General features: G+C 36.5%; 2 protein-coding genes across 2 annotated transcripts; one reads left to right on the top strand and one right to left on the bottom strand.

Moving 5' to 3' along the window:
• Nucleotides 1-1,954: 1,954 nt before the first annotated feature.
• On the bottom strand, nucleotides 1,955-4,033 carry LOC134280925 (uncharacterized). The gene is made up of 2 exons (XM_062763377.1): nucleotides 3,058-4,033; nucleotides 1,955-2,406 (listed from the first exon to the last, which is right to left on the bottom strand). The coding sequence occupies exons 1-2, from the start codon at nucleotides 3,752-3,754 to the stop codon at nucleotides 2,201-2,203; spliced, it is 903 nt and encodes a 300-aa protein (XP_062619361.1). The 5' UTR covers nucleotides 3,755-4,033; the 3' UTR covers nucleotides 1,955-2,200.
• A 3,066-nt stretch (nucleotides 4,034-7,099) lies between these two features.
• On the top strand, nucleotides 7,100-18,549 carry LOC134280934 (baculoviral IAP repeat-containing protein 7-like). The gene is made up of 9 exons (XM_062763382.1): nucleotides 7,100-7,203; nucleotides 8,551-10,121; nucleotides 10,352-10,564; nucleotides 10,993-11,346; nucleotides 12,188-12,370; nucleotides 13,160-13,285; nucleotides 15,509-15,676; nucleotides 16,141-16,173; nucleotides 17,306-18,549. The coding sequence occupies exons 2-9, from the start codon at nucleotides 9,491-9,493 to the stop codon at nucleotides 17,491-17,493; spliced, it is 1,896 nt and encodes a 631-aa protein (XP_062619366.1). The 5' UTR covers nucleotides 7,100-7,203; nucleotides 8,551-9,490; the 3' UTR covers nucleotides 17,494-18,549.
• The last annotated feature ends 287 nt before the right edge of the window (nucleotides 18,550-18,836 follow it).

The following is an 18,836-nucleotide window of genomic DNA, read 5'->3' as shown; positions in this document are numbered from 1 at the left end:
GAATAAGACCTTACGGACCTTAAGTTCACATAGGTAGCATAAGTTCAATGCACTGTATTAGCATGAGTTAATAATACTAGTACATTGTAAATCTTAATTAAATTAAAATTCCGGACATTGATGCAGATTTCATAATGAATACCATAATTACGTCACAAATCGTGTTCTCCAGTCACGTGCTCTTTATTCAAAAGTCTTGTACGTTTATAAATTTCATTTTTCAATACTATAAAGATTTACTTTAATTTTCAAAGTTTCATATTATATACATCATGATATATAGCTATCAAGTTGGATATAAAGCAAATTTTTGTGTCAGATTTAGTGTATTTCGAATTTGCTTACCTTTTCACATTTATAACGTCTGGTGAAGTCGAAGGTGTCGCGGAGGGAGAAGCTACATGTATATATAGCCATTATAGGGGTCCGTTTTGCAAAAGAACTCAACGATTATGATCAAATTATGCTGATGACATGCTATATTATTTGAAAAGGATTTTTTAATTTTCTTTTAAAAAGAATTCAACAAGATGTTTTAATGTTAGATTCCGAACAGAATGATCAATTTTGCAAAAGTTTACAATTAACAGGTGTTCGGTCATTGTGTTGGGATCTTTCGTTAAATAAGCTCCCTGGGGCCCGTTTTACAATACAACTTAAGGGCTTTAGATCAAAATGCAATTTTTTATATAACTTCCTAATAACATATATTGAAAATAATTTTAATATTTTTAATTGGAATGTTGTAAGATATTTTTATTCTAACAATTTTAAGCAAAATGATTCAAAAATTTGCAAAATTTTACAATCAACTGAGATTGAAGTCTTCGTCGTAAGTTCTTTGGTAAAAAAAGAAAAAAGTCTCCCTGGTCATTATATTCACGTTGCGGGTTCGAATCCACTGCGAGACGTGGAGACCGGTCCTTCTGGTGGGATCGTATGATAATGTACATGTATATCGAGGTCCCGTGTCAGAGTAAGTGTTGACACGAAAAAGGTCCGACCCCTCAGTCTACTCAATGGCTCTAAGTGCCGAGTATAGATTTGCAGCCCTCCGTCAGCAGAGGGTTGGTTCTCCATTTGAGTAAAATATTTCTCGACAGGGACATTAAATAAAAAAAAAAAATGATAACTGTGAAGAACACAATGTCGAATTTCCGCTACGACTGACAAAGGTCGATAATGAAAATAGTGGTACTCAACTGTTTCTATTCCAAGCGCAGTTAGAAGTCATGAAAGTTGCGAATCTTTCGGATAAGACCCGGATGCAGCGTGTCATGGCAGACGTTGGCCTACTGCTCAGTGATCATGAATTTTCTTGTTTAAACGCAGAAGATCGATAACAGACGCATGTTTATCAATTTGTGAGATTGATTTATTTATGATATGTTGTTTCAAGTCCATTTCGTGATTTTTCACTCGTTTAGTGACGTCACTAGAAAAGGGCTTGGATCTATAGTGCAATCCACACTTTACAAAAGTTGTGTCCCTTTGCGGGGTCAACCAAAAGGTCAAGAAGGAAAGAAAAGTCATTTCTCCTCTTTATGCTACCAAACTTTTGGGCGTGCTCTGATAAGTCCATTGTGATTTAATTTTTTTTCTTTCAATGTGTGGGTCGTCCCATCCTGGGGCAATCACTCAGTACATAAAAAGAAGAGCTTTTTTAAAGTCCATTCAAATGACACAAGTTACAAATCTGACAACAACAAAGGTTACTGTGGGGATTGTATGGGTTTATCCCCGACGATGGCGGCCAAGGGACATAACTTTTGAAAAATGTGGATTCAGTTATTCTCGGGCGGTTATCAGAGCCGTTGAACAATGAGGGATCGTCCCAACGCCGGGGCTTCGGATTTGAAGTGTGACAAAAGAGAGTGAAAACCATAATGATGTCTTTTTTTATATAATAAAACAGACAATTCTCTTTTACTTGTTTAAGAATTGTGATTTGTTTCTTGTGTATACATGTATGAATACTGAGACATTAATAAGACTGCCACTCAAGTAAAATGGGTTTAAGTTCAATTTGATATTAATTTCAATATAAGTATGAATACTGTGGGGTTCACTCCAATTCACAAAGGCGGAGCACTAATGAAGGCAATATTTCTTTAACACGTCAAAATGAATGCAAACAAGAAAAATCCACTTGGATTTCCATTCTGTGCAGACTGAAGGAAATGCGCATGCGTAACTTGGATCACACTTCCATATGCTGTACTAGGGCCTCTATATTGGGCATTTCCTCTCGGAGTTTTGTCCACTGAGCTTTACTAAGGGCCACACCTTTGGTTGACCTCTGGAATGTTCGATCTTCCGAGTATTCCCGAATGTCTACGATCACTTCTTCCTGGTGCTGATAAACACTCACTCGCCGCTTCCATGACAACGAAAATAAAATCTGTCCTAAAAACAAGGAAAACGAATAAATACCTGCTGGTCAACTTAGAAAAAAATCATTCTCAACATATGTATAAAAATTAAGTCTTCCCAAAGAATTTCGACAAATATAATTTATCCTATCATCTGATCACTGACGTCATCTCATGAAAAACGAAAATTATATGTACGTCATATAGGCACCACCTGATAGACAGCCTGATGCACATTTCTACTACATGTACAATTAAAGGTTTATGTTCAAGAGTAATATTAAAAGACTTACGGTACTTGAATTCATAATTATATGTTTACCAAAAAGATTCTAACCGACACCTGATCAGCTAGATCTATATTTTAACCCCGGACTCAAATCAAACCATTAATTCCCACTATACTAGCTGCAGATCTGTAGCTCGCTGGTTCAAAAATTTGGGATGGACGACAAGTCCTTTTTTCAGACCGGCGAGCTACAGATCTGCAGCTACTTAACTCCAGACACACAAAATACACCCCGTGTAGTCATAAATACTTACTTTTAGCTTTTGACAACCGTCTTTTGTGAACATGCAAAACCAAATTTATCAGTTTAATTCTTATGAATTCTATCGAACACGACCGATTATTACAAATCTTTAATGTGTAACCGGAAGTAGAGCTCTTTAATGCATGGCTTACCAGGGCCGTCTTCCTCTTCTTCTTCAGAATTATCTCCCCTACTCTTCTTATCTTTTCCTTTTGCATCTTTAGATTTCGAATCTCTAGCGGCCATTATTTTTGTAGCCGCCTCGATTCCATTTTGAATCGAACACAGTTCTCGCCACTGATGTTTGTTTAAAGAAATTCCTCTCTTTGAAGGTTTTGCAACGTTGGATCCCTTGAGCAGGAAGAATTCTCGTATGCTGACAAATACATTAGTTTGGTGTTTGTACACAGTAGCACATACCAGGTCCGACAAATCAAACACGTTTTCATTTACTTCGTAATCGCCACTTTCTACACTCCCGACATCCTTTGCTGCGATGATATTACTCTCAGATGTTCTACTTGAGCGTCTGCGCGTGGAAGCTGGCGGGCTGCTGGCCTCGTTTTGGAAATTAAATTTGTCAGCTTTTGATAATCCGTTAATTCCAAACACAATTTCGTTGAGAGTTTCTGGGTCCACGCCCCGAAGATGATTTTTGTACACACACAACGTCCAGAAACACTTATAGTGAAACCAGCTCGTTAGACACCTCACACGTTTGTCGGGTCCTTGATCCGCCACGTAACCGAGGACAAGCGAGCCCGACCCGATTTTTGATTTACATCCTTTACATTTCGAGTCTGAATCGTTCATGTATTTTATGATGAATGGTTTGACAATGAAGGGCATTTCTTCTTCACAAATGCTCAGTTCCTGTTATGTCCGGCATGTCGACACTCCAAAATAAACTCTACTGCCAAAACGTTTTGTCTGTCGGGGTTTAAATCACCTGAAATAAACGCTTTGGGGAGGGAGATTTACACCAAATCGCCTTTACTACCACTTGGAGTGTATCAATAACATTCAAACATGCTATTTACATTAGACAAAGGTTCAAGATTTTACAATAATCAATACTTAGATCTGTAAACTTAAATCTTCAGATCAGAACAATGCGCAAATTCTTCATCCACCGTGAATCTGCTGCATGTTGACAAATCAAAAAAGTTTTTATAACTGTCCAGTCTTGTATTAAGCATATAATTAAATTACACGTTACCAAAAGTTGAACTAAAACTATATGCAGCACTTAATATGTCGACCCTCTTCCCCCAGTTAAAAAAAAACACCCACAAATAACATGAATAAAGCATGCTTTAATTTGCTTTTTGAATATATCATATCCTTCTTCGTCTTCATGGTTGAAGAATTAAGATATATCGGTCAAAAGAATTTAAAAAAAAAAGACAAGTAAACTCGTCAAGGGAAGAAAGATGTTTGATTACCCCGCAATGCCAGGCCGGGGTCCCGTCAGTCACTGCATGGCATTACCGAAGGACCCTTGGTAACAACAGCGTGTTGATTCATGACCCCCCAGGACTGACATTTCAGGAAATGCCCCACTCCAAAACAAATCTTCATCATAGAAGCCATAAATTTGAATGTGTGAACCTTGATGTTGTTTTATTTTGATTGAAACCATTTTAAAATCAAACTCATCAACAAGTATATCATGTTGTTGATAGGGAAGTCCCTTCGATATGCATTAAAATTAACATTTTGTAAATTCCACATTAAAACACAACATGTCTTTTATAGCCCCTACATGTGTATAGCATCTTTAAGGGGGAGGGGGGGGGGTCCCCAAAGCTTTTATGCCCAAAACATACATTTTACTACAGTAACTGCAAATGTTTATTGAAAAACTGATTTTCCAACTTCCATCATCTTTTTCTTTGCTCAGTTCCGATAGAAATGTATTTAATGAAATAAAATAGGATTATAAAACAACTTCGAATCAACGGAATAGGATTTAAAGTTTGTAAATTTCTTTTTCTTGTTGCTCGTCACAAAGTCTTTCAAGTATCCCTCCCTTCTCTTTTTCAATAACGAATCTTCTTGCGTTGTTTGAGACTTATCACCTGTATAGTGTCTGTGTTCGATTAGTGTTTTTGTTATATATCATTTTCTGCGACATAAGGTACACTCCAATACTAAAATAAAAAAAAGAAAAACAGACAAAATATATATCTTCACGTTTCATTAAAATATAGAACCTAAAATAATTTATATCACTCTATGACTATAGTTAAACTTTAGGAAAAACAAACTTACACTTTTTTTTACTTACAAAATCTTATGATTATTTTGGACTGTGAGAGTTTGGTTTGAGATAGGACACCTTTGATTAGAGAGAGAGAGAGAGATAAATCTCTACATGTATACAGATAATTGAACCTTAGATTTTCATGAATAAATCTTTGTTTCGATAATTTTTCTGTTTAATTTAATCCTTCTAGTAACCTGGATATCTGATATCTATATTGGTTAGGGTTTAGGTCCATAACATGCTACATGTATGAAAATAACGAAGTTATACATATGTAGCTATACAGATCTCGTTAAAGCTTCTCAGAATCTTTTAAAATTAAGTATTTGTCCTTGATTCCAGATCTGTGTAAATTTTGAGGTAAATCGGGTCTTCTTTTGTAAGGATTGTTACTTAAAATAGACACTGTCTCTTGAAATAACAGAAATGCATCAGTAATTAAAATATTTATGCTAGCTTTCTGAAATTAAATGCAAATGATAAACGTAGACATATGAATTACAGAGAATCTATGCTTTGGTTTTTTTTTAATCTGTTGATCCATTTCATTGTTTTTTTTTAGGGCAAATTAAACACATTTTCACCGAACTCAAAATTATTAACTTCATTACTAGTAAAAATAAATTGCTGCTTGATATTTTGAGGACAGATTTCTATTAAAAACTAGAGGTACTGTGAGTAATGAGCTCACTTTTAAAAACATGGAGAAATAAATCTAGAACCGAGCGCCTTTTTTATGAATATAATGGCAGTGTCTATGTTTTGCTTTGGAAAACCCAAATTCTGTGTCCGATCAAAAAGTAAAGCAGGAGGAGCACAATGGCAATATGTAATGAAGATTCTGTGAAAGTTTCATCAAATTTCATTCATTGGTATGAGAGGAGTTGCGGATAAAAGAAAGGTTATAGTAAACATATACAAACATGAACACACATACACACACATGTATATATCTGATATAATATTATACCTGGACACTTTTCAGCAGTTGGGGTTATCAAATTGTTAATTTCATGCAATCAAAATCAAAATTATTATACATATATGCCATAAAAATCAATTGTGGCATAACATTATTTATGAACAAGAAAATTTTACACTTTTAAACCATTTTCCCTGAAAATGATTACCATTTTTCCAGAGACATACATGTATAATAAACTAGAGGTACTGTGAGCAATGAGCTCACTAAAAAATTTATCTCTCCTCCCATATGATTATAATGGCAAAAGAAAATGATATTCATCTTCTATATTGTTTTGGTTACACATGGCATATTCTTTTGTTTCTATCTAAGGAAACCCAAAATATTCTGTTTTTCATCAAAAAATAAAATAGGAGGTGCACAATGGCATATATTTTTCCAATAAAATTTTCTTTAAACATAAAATAAGAAAGTTTCATTAAATTTCACTCATTTTCCAATTTAAGAGGAGTGTTTTTTCAAATGTTTCTTAACTTGTTTTTTTAAAAATGTGTTTTTGTATGTTTTACATTCTGGTAATGAGAGATTAATTTTCTTACTATAATAAATTACATTTTTGTACCAGCAGTTAATATTGCCTTGATTAAGGTTAATATTTTCTGTATATGCTTTATACCCTCCCGCTTTTGCAAGCCAGTATAATAAGATGTTTTGATCATAATTGAAAAATATCTATTATATGCATATGTATCCTCATTTTCCCTGAAAATGATTATTTGAAAAAAAATCTTTCTAATATCAATACTTTTTGGATTTCGTTGTAAAAATAGCTTTGAATATCTTAAATTATCATTAATAACACAGTCATAAGTATCACCTAAATTAAAATTTGAAGTTTTAACGCATACATATATACGACCAAGCTTCACGGCATAATAGTCATCGGGTTCGATGTTCTTTTTTGTAGCCGTTCGGATCATCTCGGGCTCGTTGTGCGTTTTCCACTCGCCTGCACTCTTCTTGGATTCTCTTGAGACAATTTTTCATTGTTCCTTTGATTCCAGACAGTTGCTGCAGATATGCACATAAGATCCATGTAGAAAGGTATGAGATGAAGAGAGAAAAGGAATTTTAGGTTTTTATGCATTAAACAGAGAGGCTCAAGGGTCATCCACTGTTAAAACGAAAGTTGTAAGGCTTTTGAGGGGATTTCCCGATTTTTTCCTCGAGTCGAGTTATAAATGAACACTTGTAATTGTAACCGAGTTATGATATTTTAATTTAGATTATTAAAGACTGCCTTCATAATTTTTTTTTGTGCAGCCTCGTATCAATATCTTAGAATGATTGAACAAAGTGTATTTGGGATTTTTGGAAAGATGCCATTCATAATTAATGTGAATGATTCACCACCCTTTCTCATCTAACTCACAATATTGATATATGAATATTGATTATGAACATATTCGACTCTCATTGTTAATTCAATGGTATCATTATTTTTGTATAAAAATTATATTTTGATTTTGTTTCTTGTTTGCTGCACATTCTACATAGTAATAAACATGATAAACTTGTTATTTTTAGATTCTCATTGTTAATTCAATTGAAATGTATCATTATTATTGTATCAAAATTATATTTTGATTTGTTTCTTGTTTGCTTGTTTTTAAACCACAAAAAATAGAATTAGAGAGTGCGTTTGATACTATATTGTCATGTTAGTGTACATTTTGTAAGCACCTTCAGATTACCTCTCAAATCATATCACCTTTTATCCTTCCAAAATATGCCAGTATATGTATTGACAATTTTTTCCACAGGTTACAGAGTTAGGGGGTTTGGCAATATATAATATTAGACTAGTAATCCATATATGTAAATGAAACAAAGTTGTAACATGTATTTCATGTAAAAATCATACTGTACACATTTTTACCCCTTTCACCCTACCCTCATTTGGGAAAATTTAAAATGGGGCAAATAAAAAAAAAAAAAACAGTATAAATTCTTAAACAAAACCATGACTAGGCAAATTTAAAACGTAGCAAAAATATTCGCATGTATGAAAGGGTGAAAATAACACTATACAGTATTATATGAGCTGCTTTACCAACCTAGTATGATCTATCTGGTAGCAGCAAGTACTTGGCATTCCCTTCAAGCAAAAGACACACATTCAGACACTTTCCTGGCAGGCTGTCTGTCACTATCTCAGTATTTAGTCTAAGGACAAGAAAAATGTTGTCATTGGGGAAAAAAATTTGAGAGAGGCAAGATTAATACATGTAGCTGGTGGCCAAATAGGCCAGGCGGGTAACACACCTACTGAGTGATCTAGGGAGCAGGGTTTGAATCTGGCCCGCTCTCATACATTTTCATGCTAGAATACATATTAAATTTACATCTTCAGAAATTCATAATTAATATTAACCTGTATGTCTGTTTTAGGAATCTAAATATGAATGTGTCCATTTACCAAGAGAACCATTTATATCACAATGACCATTCCATGGATTGACCAATCATCTCCAAGCTTTCAAAACGTAGAACCAGTTTGTGGTGAACCAGTGGAGAAAGAGGAGATAACTCCACCAAATACAGAGAGTTGTCGACCCGAATTCTCCAACATCCACCCCGAGAGAAACTTAGATCCACCTGTGAGTTTGAAAGACTTGGAAGGGGAGATAAGCTCTTCCTTCCAAAACTTGCCTCTGTTTTCTTGTTATTCGAAAACTGACAGACATCAAATATATCCTGAACCAATCTTTACAAATCATTTAAGGAGGAGACAGCTAGTTGTTAAGGCTCATTTACAAAGAAGTGGAAATTCTTACGAAATTCTGACTTGTTCTTCGTTTGAGTTGTTTAAGACGTTTGAATTAAGAGAATTATTGTCAGAAAGTCAGAGGCAAATTTTATTGATCACAGAGAAATTGTCGTTGAGAAAATCTATTTCACGTTTAAGATTCTCCAGATTTGCTTTATTTGCTTCCTTTGCATTGTTGTGCCTGCTAGCCATAGACGCAGAAAACTCGTATCGTAAACAAAATAATTGTTCTAAGAGAATTGTTCCCGTAAAGGTTTTCTCGGAAACGTACTGTCTGCCTGGGATAACTGGGTCACTTATCAGAAAGAGGCTACAAGAGAAGGAGGTTTGGATTAATCCAAAGCGAGATTCCCGTACTGTAGGAAAACACAGGTGTCACTGCACAAAGAACTCGTTTTTTACCAGTCACCACAATACAAGTGACAATTATAATTTGTTATACCCTGTTCCACAAAATCAGCTTTAGGAATTCTTGTCCTTAATTATATGTAAATGGCTTTGCTTTGAAAGTGCATTGTAATTTTATGGGGAACAAACAAAAATGACTTGTGAATTGCGAGGATGGAAGAAGCACTGATTCATAATTTAGAAAGCCTCCATATTTCTGACCCTGATCTGATAAAGCTGTGTAACAGCGAGCTGATTCGTCTCTACACATTCAGAAACTGGCCCGCCGAGGTCTTTGTCATCAGACTCGCCGAGGCTGGATTTTTTTACTCTGGCGAGGGAGACAGAGTGAAGTGCTTTTTCTGTCGCGTAGAAAAAGAAAACTGGTCCCCAGGCGATCAGCCTAGCCTGGTTCACCAAAAGCTGAACGCTAACTGTCCATTGTTGTCAAACTCTGCACAAACTAACAATATTCCCGTTTATAGCAATTTAGTGGAAGAACCACTTCCTTCGTGTTTCAATAAGATAATTCACTTGCTCAGCGAGAGCCACGTGGAGCGAGATAGAGATCGTGTCCCAGAATTCTCAGGAGATCGACCAATCATGAGTCACGTCTCGGATTCGTCACCCAGATCCAGTGGTTTAACGAGAAGCAGATCCAGAGATTCCTCACTGGGGTCAACTGGATCCCAGGAAAACCGGGGAGGTAGAGGGAACAGCCAGGAAAACCGGGGAGGTAGAGGGAACAGCCAGGAGGGAGGGTCAGTGGAACAGCCTCCTCAGAGATTCAGCTTGGGATTGTCAGGTATTGTTTTTTTTTTAAATGACTTGATTCAAATAAAATGATAAAGACAAAATAGTGTTTGTATAGAATTACATGTAATATGCACAACTGTCATTTTATTACCGTGTTAACTTTGAATTCTGTAGAATACTGTATGACTTTACTGTATGTTACTATTTAACTAAATACTGTAGTATGACTTAACTATATATTTCTATTTAAACTAAATTCTACATTTTGGTCAATAACAGGTCCTCAGGCTGCCACACCCAGTCTCCCCCAGACCCTGAGTGGGGGAATTCCCTCTTCCCAGAACGAGGCTACCTCCACACAACCTCAATCACTAGAGGGCGACCCCAGCTTCCTGCGTTATGAGAGAAATCGTCTGGAAACATTCAGGAATTTCCCAGCCTCAGCCCATGTTCTCCCTAGAGATTTAGCTAGCTCAGGATTTATATACACAGGTAAAGGGGGAGGGCTATACTATGGTTAGTGGTTACTCTTTGCTGATACTTTAGAGTTAACAACATGTAACAAAGGCTTTGTATCATTTATTATTATTAAAGGTCAAAGGTTTTACAGTGTTGTGTTAACAAGGGAAGTAACTCTTACTGGCTTAACAAGGTATTGGTTGGGCTGAAAATTTATTTTGCCATAAGCCTAATGATTAAAATAAATTCCAATCTACAGGATTTGCCTGTTGAAAAATACACATCCTCCCAAACTTTTATGATGACAAAATGTATTTGATATATTTTTTTCTTTAGACCCCCAAACTGGGATAACAACCGATAAATTTCTAGTACATTATATATGTACATCTAGATTATAACAGTCCATCATATTACATACATGTACATTTTAAAATAATCAGAGACTTGTTTACTTACAGGTACGGGAGACCGAGTACAGTGTGTTTTTTGTCGTGGAATTCTCCGCGACTGGGACGTCGGCGACAAACCACACATCGAGCACAAAAACAAATTTCCCCGCTGTCCGTTTCTCTTGGGGGTGGACGTCGGAAATGTCCGAATGACCCCAGCCCAGCCAGCCCAGAGGGTCAACGTGGGGGGAAATCTAAACAATGCACCCCTGGGTAACATGGAGGCCCTCGGGATTAACACTGACCGCCCCCGACACGGAAACTTCGCAGTGGAAAGCACACGTTTGTCTTCATTCAATAACTGGCCTCAGTACAAGCATCAGACGCCCCCACAACTGGCCGCCGCTGGCTTCTTTTATGCAGGTATACAATATTGATTTAGATCTATTACATGTACAGGAATACTTGTTTAGTAAGAACACGGATATTGTGAATTCACGGATAAAGCAAAGTCATCTTAGATCCCCAGCTATATAAATTTAATGAATAAATTATACGGTTATAACAAATTACGGATATAGCAAAGAAATTTCATAGGTCCCAGTGACTTCGTTATAAACTTGTTCTGAGTTTTGCTGTTTTTATAGATCATATCTTGTTTTATCGATGTATAAAACATTGATTTAGAGCTATTACATGTATTTCATTTCTTTTTTTCACTTATGCACACTACATTTTTAGCAACTTGTAAAACTCATATTTACCTCTAAGTATATTTTAACACAATGTAAAGTAATGTTAAGTGTATTGCCTACACGTATGTTTGTCACAACAGACGGTAACTTCCTAATTTTTTGTTAAACACTAAGTTTAATTTGTTATTTATCTGGTTGAGCCAGACCAAGAAATTAGTTGATTTATTTTATGAAATAGGAAGACGTAGTCATCCACAAATTTAGATATGAAATGGATGAAATTACATGTATATTTTTTGTCAAAACCACAAAATTTGATCCCCATGGAAATTAATTTGAAAACCAGAGCTAGTCTTAGCTGCAATAATGTAGCGCTCTCCGATTTTTTTTACCTGTTGAAAAGGGAGAGGGCTACATTATTGTAGCTAAGTTAGTCTAAGTCTAGTTATACTGGAAGATCTTCTAAAGAACTATTCAATAACAAATTTACTTCTAATTTAGGACCCTGACCAATGACAGACCATCTTATGTAAGATATTGACCAATGACAGTGCTTATTATATCTACAGGGTTTGGAGATAATGTGAAGTGTTTTTATTGCGATGGCGGACTACGTAACTGGGAACCCGGTGATGAACCCTGGGTAGAGCACGCTCGCTGGTTCCCCCGATGTTCGTTCGTTCGCACTGTGAAGGGAGACCAGTTTATACGCAATGTGCAGGAAAGATTTAATCGACCCCAGACTACTTCTGGTAATTCTGCTTTATTCTAGCCTGAGAAACACTCTTAATCTTGTTGACTCAATCAGTTTTACACAGGAACATTTTCAAAAGATTTTAAGTATGACAAATACTGTTGAATCATTACTGTGTATGTTGAACCAATGTTTTGTTGATTTCAATTAATGGGTCTTCCATACCCACAAGTTAAAATTCCTATGAGTTTTATTTTTGCCAATATATCTGTTACACACAAGTTAAAATTCCTATGAGTTTTATTTTTTCCAATATATCTGTTACACACAAGTTAAAATTCCTATGAGTTTTATTTTTGCCAATATATCTGTTACACACAAGTTAAAATTCCTATGAGTTTTATTTTTTCCAATATATCTGTTACACACAATTAAAATATATTTTATTTTTGCCAATATATCTGTTACACACAAGTTAAAATTCCTATGAGTTTTATTTTTGCCAATATATCTGTTACACACAAGTTAAAATTCCTGTGAGTTTTATTTTTGCCTATATATGTGTTTATTTAATTTACAAGTTACTCATGTAATTTTGTCGATCCAGTGAAAGTTTTGATTGCTCAGGAATATTGAACAAATGAAATAAAATGATTTCACTGTATACAATTAATGTACAGTAATTGTAAAATTTTATGGTTTTAAAATTTTTTTACATGCAGGTAATTTGATCTTTAGGGTTGGGGTTCAGAGAAACATTGTATTACACATGATTATGTATATTTGTGCATTACTTGTCTTAAATAGGGAGTACAGTTTGTTTATATGTCATCAATATGTTTCACAGGTCATCAAGTAGAAGCCAGAGAAATCCGAGCTCGCATGGAACTGCCAATGGTTCGAGCAGTTTTAGAAACAGGAGTTGATCGCAATAGTGTGATGCAGGTCATAGAAAGAAGACTGAGGGAAACAGGTAGGGGGTATATCAGAACAGCCTGATGCTGGTCATAGAAAGACATGTAGGGGGTAGATCAGAACAGCTTATTGCTGGTTATAGAAAGACGACTGAGGGAAAAAGGTAGATAGTATATCAAAACAGCTTGATGCTGATCATAGAAAGATGACAGAGGGAAACAGGTAGATGGTATATCAGAACAGCTTGATGCTGATCATAGAAAGATGACAGAGGGAAACAGGTAGTGGGTATATCAGAACAGCTTGATGCTGATCATAGAAAGATGACAGAGGGAAACAGGTAGTGGGTATATCAGAACAGCTTGGTGCTGATCATAGAAAGATGACAGAGGGAAACAGGTAGTGGGTATATCTGAACAGCTTGATGCTGATCATAGAAAGATGACAGAGGGAAACAGGTAGTGGGTATATCTGAACAGCTTGATGCTGATCATAGAAAGATGACAGAGGGAAACAGGTAGTGGGTATATCAGAACAGCTTGATGCTGATCATAGAAAGATGACAGAGGGAAACAGGTAGTGGGTATATCTGAACAGCTTGATGCTGATCATAGAAAGATGACAGAGGGAAACAGGTAGTGGGTATATCTGAACAGCTTGATGCTGATCATAGAAAGATGACAGAGGGAAACAGGTAGTGGGTATATCAGAACAGCTTGGTGCTGATCATAGAAAGATGACAGAGGGAAACAGGTAGTGGGTATATCTGAACAGCTTGATGCTGATCATAGAAAGATGACAGAGGGAAACAGGTAGTGAGTATATCTGAACAGCTTGATGCTGATCATAGAAAGATGACAGAGGGAAACAGGTAGTGGGTATATCTGAACAGCTTGATGCTGATCATAGAAAGATGACAGAGGGAAACAGGTAGTGGGTATATCAGAACAGCTTGATGCTGATCATAGAAAGATGACAGAGGGAAACAGGTAGTGGGTATATCTGAACAGCTTGATGCTGATCATAGAAAGATGACAGAGGGAAACAGGTAGTGGGTATATCTGAACAGCTTGATGCTGATCATAGAAAGATGACAGAGGGAAACAGGTAGTGGGTATATCAGAACAGCTTGATGCTGATCATAGAAAGATGACAGAGGGAAACAGGTAGTGGGTATATCTGAACAGCTTGATGCTGATCATAGAAAGATGACAGAGGGAAACAGGTAGTGGGTATATCTGAACAGCTTGATGCTGATCATAGAAAGATGACAGAGGGAAACAGGTAGTGGGTATATCTGAACAGCTTGATGCTGATCATAGAAAGATGACAGAGGGAAACAGGTAGTGGGTATATCAGAACAGCTTGATGCTGATCATAGAAAGATGACAGAGGGAAACAGGTAGTGGGTATATCTGAACAGCTTGATGCTGATCATAGAAAGATGACAGAGGGAAACAGGTAGTGGGTATATCTGAACAGCTTGATGCTGATCATAGAAAGATGACAGAGGGAAACAGGTAGTGGGTATATCTGAACAGCTTGATGCTGATCATAGAAAGATGACAGAGGGAAACAGGTAGTGGGTATATCTGAACAGCTTGATGCTGATCATAGAAAGATGACAGAGGGAAACAGGTAGTGGGTATATCTGAACAGCTTGATGCTGATCATAGAAAGATGACAGAGGGAAACAGGTAGTGGGTATATCTGAACAGCTTGATGCTGATCAAAGAAAGATGACAGAGGGAAACAGGTAGTGGGTATATCTGAACAGCTTGATGCTGATCATAGAAAGATGACAAAGGGAAACAGGTAGTGGGTATATCTGAACAGCTTGATGCTGATCATAGAAAGATGACAGAGGGAAACAGGTAGTGGGTATATCTGAACAGCTTGATGCTGATTATAGAAAGATGACAGAGGGAAACAGGTAGTGGGTATATCAGAACAGCTTGATGCTGATCATAGAAAGATGACAAAGGGAAACAGGTAGTGGGTATATCAGAACAGCTTGATGCTGATCATAGAAAGATGACAGAGGGAAACAGGTAGTGGGTATATCTGAACAGCTTGATGCTGATCATAGAAAGAAGCCATCCTCTCTCTTTATTGTTTATCATGACTTTAATTATAAAATTTTTTATTAGCTGAGTTTCATAAGAATTAACAATCCTTTACTACAGGAGATGACTACCCCTCGGCTGAGTCTCTACTGAATGCTGACCTCTGTTTATCTGTAATTATAATGACATGTTTATTGTATATCTCACTACTACAGGAGATGACTACCCCTCGGCTGAGGCCCTACTGAATGCTGTCCTAACTCTGGAGGAGGAGCCTGAGGTCCTCAATGTCGCCTCCCAGGAACCTGTCCTCCCCGAGTACACCCGCACTCCACCCCGGGCACCAACACCCAGTGATACCAGTCAGTCCTCTGGTAATACAGGTAATACACCCGCACTCCACCCCAGGCTCCAACACCCAGTAATACCAGTCAGTCCTCTGGTAATACATCAACACCCAGTAATACCAGTCAGTCCTCTGGTAATACAGGTAATACACCCACACTCCACCCCGGGCACCAACACCCAGTAATACCAGTCAGTCCTCAGGTAATACAGGTAATACACCCGCACTCCACCGCGGGCACCAACACCCAGTAATAGTAGTCAGGTAAAAAAAAAATCAGGTAAAATGCATAGAGCTTGAAACTCCTTATAATAAATATACCTTCTGGTGCCAAGATACTGAATACAAATTTTACTGTAACACCCCCTCCCCTTCCTGAAAAACATAATTATGAATACAAAATCAAGCTTAAGCCTTACAGACAAGCATATACAAACCATTGGGTCCCAAGCCAACATTAAGACATCTTTGCTTTAATAACCCTCTTCTTATCTTTTGTAGAGGAGCCCTCATCCTCCACTGGCGGATCAAAAGGTAATACACTTTATTTCATTTTGGAGCTTACAATAATGTGTGCCATAATTGAAAACTGTAACTTTCACCCCTCTTTCAATTTCTACAGTTATCACGTCAAGATCATATCTTTCGTACAAAGTTGGATTATAACTTCAATTCTCTTAAAATTTATTTTTATATTTTTGTTCTTTACATTTCATAAATAATAATAAATATACATGTACTTTGGATCTTATGGTCTCTATATATATGGTGCCCAGAAAATATTTTTTACACACTGAGTTTACTTTATATTTGTTTTTAGCTCAAGTGAGCTTTTCTGATCACAATTTGTCCGTTGTATGTTGTTGTCGTAAACTTTTCACATTTTCATCTTCTTCTCAAGAACTACTGGGCCAATTTCAACCAAACTTGCCACAAAGTATCCTTGGGTAAAGGGGATTCAAGTTTGTTCAAATGAAGGGCCACGCCCTTTTCCAAGGGGAGATAATCATGAATTAGAGAAAAATTGATGACATTTTTAAAAAATCTAAAAAGATGAAACTCATGTGAAATCATCCTCAGGTGGTGTAGATGCAAGTTTGTTCAAGTCATGACCCCCGGGGGTAGGACGGGGCCAAAATGGCCGATCAAAGACATAGGAATATATAGGAAAACCTTTTTAAATCTTCTTTTCAAGTACTTCAAAGCCATGATTAGTAATATTTATATGGAATCATCCTCAGGTAATGTAGAAGCTAGGTCGTTCAAATTATGATCCCCTTGGGTTGGTGTTTAAATTCAAGCCCCCCCCCCCCCCCAACTTCAGTTAACCTTCAGTTCTGATCTGATATGTGCTTTTTCCTAGCCGATGTGCTCAGGTGAGCGCTGTGGCCCCTGGGCCTCTTGTTATATTTAGACCTGGTTGAGGAGAATCACCTCCTGACCTGAGTTTATTTATTCATATCTGTTTCTATATTTAGACCTGGTTGACCTGAGTTTATTTATATCTGTTTCTTTATTTAGACCTGACCTGAGTTTATTTATATCTGTTTCTATATTTAGACCTGGTTGAGGAGAATCGCCTCCTGACCAGAGTTTATTTATACGTTTCTATATTTAGACCTGGCTGATGTGACCTGAGTTTATTTATATCTGTCTCTATATTTAGACCTGGTGGAGGAGAATCGCCTCCTTAGGGAGCAGAAGACGTGTAAGATCTGTCTGGACGCTGAGGTGGGGATGGTGTTTCTCCCGTGCGGTCACCTCTGCTGCTGTGTGATGTGTGCCCCCGCTGTCAGGCAGTGTCCTATATGTAGGGCCGAGATCAGGGGCACAGTCAGGACATTTATTCCGTAATTCTGTACTGAGTTGACATGTGTCCCTGCTGTCAGGCAGTGCCCCATATGTAGAGCAGAGATAAGGAGCACAGTCAGGACATTTATTCCATAATTCTGTACTTAAGTGACGTATGTTCCCGCTGCCAGGCAGTGCCCTATATGTAGGGCCGAGATCAGGGGCACAGTCAGGACATTTATTCCGTAATTCTGAATAGCAGAGACCAAAAGCATGACAGTTCACTTAAATAAAGGAGATATAAAAACTTTATCAAAATGTGCAATATTTTGTTAACAATGGACACCCCCTCAGAAAGTAAAATTGAAATTAACCATGTCTATGTAATATTTATGCCCCTCCATGAATATGGGACATATAGTGTTTGTCCTGATTGTGTTCCATCCTTCCATTGTGCTTTGTGTTTAGCTCAATTTCAATGAAACTATTCAAGATATTGTTATCAAGCTTCATATGTTGATGCATACTGATGAGAGCAACTCAGTTTCATCAACTTTTTTTTTACCTTGACCTTTCCTATCACCTAAACCTTACTTTTTTTAAAAAAGTTTTTTTTTTCAGTTTTAAGGAACTCTTTCAGAATATTTTTATCAAACTTCATATGGTGAAACATACTGATGAGAGCTTTTCATCTGCATCAACAAATTTTGATTTTGATTTTTTTTTACCTCACTTTGTTCAACTCTTTTTAAAGAAACCAGTCATAATATTTATTCAAACTTCAAATGCTGATTCATACGAATGTTAGCTTCATCAACATTTATTTTCCTTTAACCTTATCTCACTGTTTAGCTCTGTTTTGAATAAGCCATAATACAAAATATTTTTATTAAACTTTTTAAGTATGCTGATACACATTTATGAAAACTATTCAACTGCATCAAAAAGTTTGACCTTGGCCTTTTCTATGACCTTGACTTTGATCTTATTTTTCCAAAATTTACATTTTGCTTATATTTAGTTTTAAAGAAACTGTTAAATATCAAATTTAATGAAATTTTTCATGATAGTCTCATCAAATTTCATACACTATACAGAATTTCATTACTAGTATCCCCTTTCAGGGTATTTAGGCCATGCAAAGTTAATTACTTGGTTCTCAGGCCTTTTTTCAAGAAATATGATGATGGAGGGAGGCATTTTTTTTTTTTCTTTTTTATTGCCCCCAAAACATGATGAGGCACCTTTTTACATTGTACAAAACCTCAAAAAATGATGAGGGAGGTGATTGGTGTTTATATTTTATTGATTTAGCAATAAAAAGGGTCAATGAGGCACCCTTGGAAGAGATGAGGGAGGGCCTGAGAACCAAGAAATTAATTTTTTTTTTGCCTTATGTCCTATAA

The sequence above is a fragment of the Saccostrea cucullata genome, unplaced genomic scaffold, assembly GCF_032062105.1.
Source record: "Saccostrea cucullata isolate Sc308-1 unplaced genomic scaffold, CSIRO_AGI_Scuc_v1 ctg318, whole genome shotgun sequence".
In the NCBI taxonomy this organism is placed as follows: Eukaryota; Metazoa; Mollusca; class Bivalvia; order Ostreida; family Ostreidae; genus Saccostrea; species Saccostrea cuccullata.
The sequence above is the reverse complement of the archived record's forward strand: the minus strand, read 5'-3'. Positions and strand labels throughout refer to the sequence as shown.